An 8320-nucleotide genomic window follows, 5' to 3' on the forward strand; every position below is an offset into this window, starting at 1 on the left:
TTGAGTTTGAGTACATTTTGAGTTCTGAGTACATTTTGAGTTTTGAGTCCGAGTGAGTTCTGAGTTTTGAGCTCAATGTGAGTTTGAGTTTGAGTGAGCGCAGATGTGCTGCTCAGCATTGAGTCTGAGTTTGAATGAGTGGTGATTCGAAAAAAAAAATTGTGAGTGAGTTTGAGTGAGCCGCGCCAACTTTGCCGAGGTATGTAGGACAGGCACTGTCTGCACGAATCACGGGGTTCCCTATGAGTCAGCGTCACCGTGTGCGGCACCTTTGTCTCTGGGCCCTGGTTGCCGGGTCTGCCACCACCACGGGCGCAGTCTCTCCTTCGACGACGTCACCAACGTGGATCTGGTGGCGCTGTCGCGAATCTCGAGTCCCGACGCTTGCGGTAGAGAGGCGCCTTCTGGGTGGGTTGGCGACAACACAGCACACTGGGCAGGGCCTCCGAGATTCCCCCCGCGTGCGGTGGGATCGCGGATGCACATGCACGGGGTGATCGCGGCAACGGAAGTTGTCTCTGTGCTTCATCACCGCAGACGGATGTTACTCCGCGCGGCGCAAGTAGTGCGTTACTTGGAATATTTTGAACGTGGCACGAGCCATTTCCCTGATTTTGTGGACTTAAAATGCTTATAAACTACTGCAGAGACGCCAAATGAACTACGTGTGAAAAAGCAGGTGATATCACGCATTCATAGCAGTCTCCTTTCAAAACGCGCGCGCCCGTTGACATTCGGGTCCGTCGCTTAGGCGGAGTGACCGTACCATTGCCGTTCTTAAAGGGGTCCTGAAATACCTTCCGCCGATGCATGGATGTACATGTAACCAAATAAAGCAATGTATTAGCAATCTCCTCCCGCAAGAATTTTGTTAAAGCGATGAGCATTAGCTGAGAAATCGTAAATCAAAAACCGCGCATTATCGTCGCGCCGCGTTTCCTCCTCCTTTCAACTTACTCTCCGCTGTTGACGACGCGGCAGCCTTCCCTCCAATGATGCTGCGCTCCTCAGAGGTGACGTACTTCCGCTACTGCGCTGCTCAGACTGTCGTCTGCTACGGGCATGGAGGGAAAAAAAAGCTTTTTTTTCCTCCATGGCTACGGGCAAGCTTTGTTGACACCATGAATCCCGCACTCCGTTCAAGGCTGGAAAGGCGAACGAAAAATCTGGCCGAATGTGCGCGGCGGCATGTGCTTCGCGGTGTACGTTGGTGCAGTTGCTATCGGCGGCACGTGACGTTTTATCGGCGGCGAACTCGCAGCCGCACGGGGAGGATCGTGTGCTCGTTCTATATGATGCACCGCGCACTGTTTATCCAAAAAGCGCCGTATCAGATGTGGCCCCGCTGGTGCCGGTCTTATTTTGCGGCGGTGGTAATTCCTGCCGGCGGCATGTGAAAAAGACATTTTAAACCGATACAGGACCCGTGCACAAAACGCTTCAATCTTGTGACCAGTTCAGCTTGGGGCGACGCGTGGTGGAGAGCGGCAACGTTGGCAAAATATTCTCCGCCGCGGCTCTGAGCTTTCTAGCGCTGGAGCGAGCGCCATTTCTTTGACAATCTCAAACATCGGTTGCCTTGGCAACAAGGCACAAACTGCTTATAAGTCAGTTACGGTTCCGTGATCCTGGTTCAGCTCGGGGCCCCACCTCGCGACATGTGGGCACTGCAGGCGTGTCATTCATTCCCATTGGGAAGTGCGAGATGTGCGAGATGCGTTTGGCATGGCATTGGAGGAGGCGATGGTGTGTGTGTTGTAGACGCCTTTGTTTCGCGATGAAATTGTTTTCAGCAGACAGATTTACTATTCACTACGTCACTTTTTCATGATCAGTTCATTAGCATGTGTTGCGGGTTTTTTTTTATCAATTGATGCAGAACTAGCACACGTACTAGGTAAATATTTATAAGGCTTAATGTTATGTTTCAGTTTTTCAGTCAATTTGAGAACCTGTATTTGCTGTAAACTTAAGTGCTTTTGTGATCACATGCCTTGAAGCATGCTCCAGCGTAAGAATACTAAAGCCCCTTGTAGCTTGTTTTGGTCAGTGTGTGTGGACAAACGTAAGTCATCAGTGGAGGCTTCATAGTCCAACTCACAAATAAATGTGGGTGCTAGCACCATTGGGGCTTGCAAGCAAAAAGAAAAAGACCCGTGAACACACGATCGCGAAGAGGAGCCGGTGCTAAGGTAGTCCTGCGTGTCAGAGGCGAAGATCAGAGCAGGAGTATTTGACTGTTCTAATTCTGCCTGGGCAAAACTTTAGTGCCAACTGCCGTTTCGTCTGGGCGGAGCGCTAGATACGATAAAAAAAAAAAAAACAAGCAACCCGGTTGTTTGTGCGATCGCATAAGAAGCAGCAGGGCACAAAGTGCAACCATCGTGACAAGGTTGAAAGCAATCGTCAGAACATCTGAGTACCAACATGTTCAAGGTGGGCTACAAGTGATTATACTTATCGCGTATTCCCAGCGTGACTTAGGCCCAACTTTATGGGGCATTAGGCTAAATTTCTATTTGTCACACTCCAGGAATTCATTCATAATAAAGGTTGGCTTTCACAGCGGCGGCCGATCACAGGGTGAACTGTGGATGCACGCTTGCCTAGCAACCGTTCACGCTACAATTTTCGAACGCTACACTGCGATTGCAAAACAGCACGGATGACAAAGTATTTGGTAATATTACCAAGAACACTGTTGAAGCACTTCGAAATGCACAGCGGTGGTCATCACAAGGTGACGCGAAATCCAACACAGGCGCAGTTGAAGCACTTTTAACTTCGTTAAAATATCCAGGTCTAGGAGTGTGGTTGAATCAGCGCAGCCGTCCCAGAAGGCGAAATCCAACGCGCAAATGAAACACTTGCCGGTTGGCGCAAGCGAAAAGGGTGCACGCTTCGGTATTCACTGCCGGCCGGCCGCCGGGCCAAGAGCGGGGAGTGTGTGCGCCGGCAGAACAGCCCCGCAACCCTTCGCCTTTCCCTCTCGCACTCCTCCTTTTCTCCCTTTCGTGGGTGATGCATCGCCGAAACCGGAATACGCGGCGGTGGGAGCCGATGCGGGGCCCCCGGTGTCCATCCCGTCGGCACCCTCCAACGCACTGGAGGACGGGGAGGCAGAGGCGGGAGCGGCACCGGTCCCTACAGAAGAGGTTGTCACCACAACCGCTGCTGCCTCAGAAAGCGGCGTGGCGACGGATTGAGCTGCCTGAGGCACCCCAGGGGGGGGGGGGGGGGAGGGACCAGGTCAGACCCGCTGAACTGCGTCCCTGTGGACACCAGACGGCGCTCCGCCCCCCGGCGAGCCGCGTCGGCGTACCTCCCCAGGGGGAAAGAGGCGAACCTCTTTCGCGCCTCTGGGAAGGTGATGTTCTCAGTGACCTTCACATTAATGATTGCCTTCTCCTGCTTAAACTTCTCGCACTTTCGAGAGTAGGCGGCGTGGGGTCCCTGGCAGTTGGCACAGGTGAGGGTTGATGATGGACAATTATCAGATGGATGATCATGCTGAGCGCACTTTGCGCAGGTCAGACGACCACGGCAGGAGTTGGTTCCGTGCCCGAACCGCTGGCACTTAAAGCAGCGGCGCGGGTTCGGAATGTAAGGACGAATGGAGCATCGGATGAACCCTGCGTTGATATGGTCAGGAAGTGAGGAGCAGTTGAAGGTCAGGATAATATGTTTCGTGGGGATTACCTTATCATCTCTACGCATCGTGATGCGGCGCACGGCTGTGACACCCTGATCCTTTAGACCTTCAAGAATGTCGGCATCTGTCTCATTAAGAAGATCTGCCTCAGAGATCACACCCTGCGAGCTATTCAGGCTGCGGTGGGCCCTGATGTCCAGATCGACCATTTTCGTCTGACCAAGAAGTGTGGTTGTCTGCTGCTGGTTTTTTACTTAACAAGGACTTCACCTGTGCGTTGTTTTTTGGCATTATAGGTTTTCCCAATTATTCCGTGAAGGTATTTTGTAATCAAAAATACTGATTGTGAAGCAAGAGGGTGGGCTGTGTCAAGAGATTCGATAACAAGGAAACGAGAGTATTTGTCTGGCTTTGGGAAGCTCATGCTTGGAAGTGGAGGGAAAGATACTTCGGTGCGGCCCCTTTTCAGGGACCGATCACGTTTGGAGGGGGGTTTTGAATTTTCCATACAGCATAGAAAAAAAGCAGGGGACGGGGGTACTTTCTTCTCAAACCTTACCCTGATAGCCTGAGAGGTCCCGGAGCTCCCTGCCTGGTAAACAGACAGGGAGCCCATCCGCCGGAGCTTGACCTGGGCTCCGACGGCCACCGTTTGAGGCTTCTACCCTTCACCTTTAAACACATCACCACAGTAGGTTACAGTTTATGTTGGGGGCTCGGGGTCCGCGGTGTCGCCAACACCGTCACCATAAATACTCAAGGTGCCCCGTGCGGGGGCCTGCTGCGTTTCGACTGCGGAGTGAAGTTCTTGCTTGAGGTCATTGTTTTCTCTCCTAAGAGCAGCCATTTCCGCTCTAATGTTAGCTAGTTCAGTTAGTAGTTCTTTGACAGGGGTTTGAGGGGTTGGGTACGAAGCACAGGGGTGGGAGGCCCCGCCATCGAAGCTTACCGATCTTCTATTATCGGCGGTTTTCTGTGACGTGGTGGGGGAGTGGGGGGGGGGGGGGGGGGGTGGCCCACCTCGTGGCGTTGGCTTTGGCGCTGCTGGCCGATGGGGATCCCGACTTGTGCTTCGATTGCGACCTCGACGGGGCTCTTCCTCTTGCCGAGGTCTGGGTCGTGGGAGAGCTTCGTTCTGGCAGGGCGGGCCACTCTTGGTGGTTTTGAGTGCTCGGCGGAGTTCCTCCTTTCGGCTCTCCGCCCCTCGTTGTTTCTGGCGGCGGGCGTTGGGGGTGACGTGGCTTGAAGCGGTACGGGCATGCTGTGGATCCCGTGAGGTGGGCTCCTCCGCACACTCTGCACTTTGGCTTGCACGGATGTCCCTCACTGGGATTGGCGATGCCGCATTTGGGGCACCTGGTCGTTGGCTTCGGGCAGACGTCAGCCCTGTGACCTCGCTTCCAGCACTGCGTACAAGCTTCTGTCTTGTGTCGGAACGGCGTGCAGCGGTACGTGGTGTGGCCGTATCGAATCCAAAACGGAACCTTGTATCTATAGTGAACTAGAATGATCTAGTGGCGCGAACGGCGAGGAAGGGGCGTGCTCTTCTGTGTAGAAAACACCAGGTGGCGCTGCTGCGCCATCTTCGAAAGGCGCCGCCGCGGCAGGCTGTCGCTGTTCCGATGTTGGGTAGTAATTAACCCTTAAAAAAAAAAATGCTACTCGCGTCTGGCATTTCCGTACCTTGCTAGGAACGTTTTGTTGCAAATCTGCCCGTTTGAGCTGTAGGGAAACGGCTATAAATCGAGTTGTTTGGTGTCGTCTGCTACCTGCGCAGACGATCGATGCGAGCGTACGCGTTCGATGTGCTGCCGGCGGACAACTGCTATGTTTAATTCTTTACGAATGGATTTACTTTTTATATTTACTGTAATAAAGTCCCGGCATGAACCTACTTGTGAATTTCACTCTACAAAAGCAAATTATACCCAGTATTCACGCGTCCAGTAGCACCCGGCTGATTTTCTCAGCAGCAAAGTTTGCAATAAACAAATTACCTTCAGAGGAAACTTTCCCCAGGCACTTAGTGCTGAAGGCAGCGTCTCCAAATGTGTCGTTTGAGATCGCAGCTTCTGTGTTAGCACGTGTAATACATCACTAAACCTCCTAGTCGTCATGGCCCCTTTGCAGGCCGAACTGCTGTCAGCTTCTTGCAGCACACTGTTCGCAACAGCTAGGGAATATATGTCACCGCTTCCGCATAACACACCACGAAAAGAATGTTTGCGACGACACTTTGTCGTCATGTGGATAGAAGAGCACAGATTTCTCGTGAAAATGTCTAGCTTTTTTTTTTTTTTTTTTTTCGTATCGATGTCGTATAGCGAAACGAACGTTTCGATCGTCGGCACAATTTAGCCGGCACCAGAGCTTTGAAGGAAGCTTGACTTCTTGAAGATGGCTCATTGTGAAAGCATCATTCCACAGAACTTGCGACTTCATTTGATGAGCACTGCGGAGAGAGAGCCTCGTGTTGTGGCTGGTGCACCTCATCTTTTTCGGCTCTTCAGCTTGCTTGCTGGCTGCCGAAACTGAAACTCTTGTCCGCCTTTTCCTTTGCGGCTTCCGCGCGTGCATGCTCCGCGCAGAATTCGAAGCACAGTCAGGCAGGATGGTAGGTACAGCACCTGGAGCCAGTGACAGCTTCCCGCGTACAAGTCGCACTTTACAGCCGTTTATTACGTGGATGTAATCACGCAATAAGCACTCGGGCTCAAAGTGGCGCTCACCAACGGCTGAAGATATGGTCAAGAGTTTGTCCAGTCTTCCCAAATTTTGTCCCCACTTTTTGCACAGTTCATCGTCCAAAGGAGCGGCGAACAAAGACGCCTTGGGAGCACCTGCAGGGTAACCACTGTGACAACCCGGAGCAAAGCAATAGGTGTCCGTCCTTCGTTTTGACATCGCGTACCCGGCCTGGCCAACCTCTATTCGACAGCACTCGCAATAACTATATTCCTGACGATTGTATACCTCTTGCTTCTGTGGAACATCACGGAAACGTAAAACACGCAGAAAATGAAAGGCCGGCCTCAGCCATAAACAGACGGAGAGTTTGTCCGACCGCGCGCCGCCAACGTATCGCACATCCGCTCGTATCGTCTGCGCCGCTAGCAGACGATTTGTTTGTAGCCGTTGCCCGATGGCTCAAACGGGTCTGATAAGCAACAAAACGTTCTTAGAAAAGTACAGGGACAACAAAAGTGAGCATCTTTCTTCCATAAAGGTTAATTACTGTACCACAGTAAAAAACGGCAGCGGCAATAGCTGGCGAGCGCCCCAAGGAACGGCCCGTGCAACCGCGGTACCGTTTTCGAAGAAGGCGCAGTGGCGCCCCTGGCGGCGGTAGACGCGCTTTGCTTCAGCCCGAACGCTGCAAAGCGCTCCCGTTCGCGCCACTGGATCAAGACATTCTAGTTCACTGTACTTGTATCCGTCAAAGAGGATCTGAGCGGCGTCAGTGTTTCCGAGTCGCTTGACCGACAGGATGGGCAGGTCTGGGTTGAAGTCGACTACATGGCGAGTTATTTCTTCCGGAGTATCGTCTTCGGGAATTTTTAAAATAATTCCCAGCCCCGTGTTGGCGGGGGCCGAGACGTGCGTGGAGATGTCGTATTGCTTGTTGTTGATAACAAGGGATGTGATGCTTGCGAAATTGCGGGCTCGCATGTCGTCGGGGGTGCTAATCAGAATGTAGTTGGAATTTTGGTTCACACGAACTTGATCTTCTGGACTAAGGGGGACTGGTGCTGATTTAGAGATGGTGTTGGCGATAGTTGCAGGCGCTACCGACCTTAGATCGAGGCCTCCTCGCGGTCGGAGCACGATTTTGATGTCGGTCTCTGGCAAGCGGTCCATCGGTGGACCTCGACGTGGCGGCCGGCTTTTGCGGGAATTCGGTGAAACCACCTCGGGCGTCGTGTTGGGAGATCCGGTGGTTGCAAGGTCCTCTTCAAGGTCAGTGCTCGCTGCTTGCGCCGAATTTCGGCCCATTCTTCGTTTGCGAATTCCTCGGGGAGAGAGAGTAAACGTGTTTATTGCGAAAAGCAATGGGGAGGAGTCCTCAATCCAAGACCCCTTGAGCTTTCCCCGCCTCAACAGCCCTGAACACCAGCAGGCGCTGGTCATTGAGGTCGGAGCTGGTCAGAGCTCTCTCCCAAAGCTCGCGAGAAGGAATGGAGGGATTTCGCGAATGTAGTGGGGCGTGCGCGCAGCCCCCTACCTTATGAAAGAGCGTCCCGGAGGCTCCGCAGAAGCGGCATAGCGGGGAATATACGGTGGGGTGCAAGATATGGCATTTAGTGGGATGGGGGAAAGTATTCGTCTGGAGTGCACGGAGCTGCCGTTCCTCATCTTTCGTTAGGTGTTTATGCGGTGCTGGGTATGTGATACGTCCCAACTTGTAGTGCTGCGTTATTTCGTGATACGAGATCAGCGGGGTTGGCCTCTCTAGCTCGCTTCCCGGGGCCCGGCGGGATAACTCTCGGGCCAAAAGATGGGCGGTTTCGTTGCCCGGGACGGCAGAGTGGGCGGGTGCCCATATGATCATGATAGATCTGTCTGGTGGACGCTGGCAGATGATTTGGTGGGTTGTGCGGTGAATTCGTCCGCATGAGAAGTTGCGGCACGCTTGCTACGAATCTGTGAGGATTACGCTGGAGAGCGATG

At 53.0% G+C, this 8320-nt stretch overlaps 1 protein-coding gene across 1 annotated transcript; it reads right to left on the reverse strand.

Moving 5' to 3' along the window:
• Positions 1 to 253: 253 nt before the first annotated feature.
• On the reverse strand, positions 254 to 7736 carry LOC144160165 (uncharacterized). Its single transcript, XM_077691761.1, has 3 exons — positions 7080 to 7736; positions 4673 to 5143; positions 254 to 404 (listed from the first exon to the last, which is right to left on the reverse strand). The coding sequence occupies exons 1-3, from the start codon at positions 7643 to 7645 to the stop codon at positions 254 to 256; spliced, it is 1188 nt and encodes a 395-aa protein (XP_077547887.1). The 5' UTR covers positions 7646 to 7736.
• Between the last annotated feature and the right edge of the window lie 584 nt (positions 7737 to 8320).

Source organism: Haemaphysalis longicornis, unplaced genomic scaffold (genome assembly GCF_048455015.1).
Source record: "Haemaphysalis longicornis isolate Haplotype H1 unplaced genomic scaffold, Haemaphysalis longicornis Haplotype H1 scaffold_10, whole genome shotgun sequence".
Taxonomy (NCBI): Eukaryota; Metazoa; Arthropoda; class Arachnida; order Ixodida; family Ixodidae; genus Haemaphysalis; species Haemaphysalis longicornis.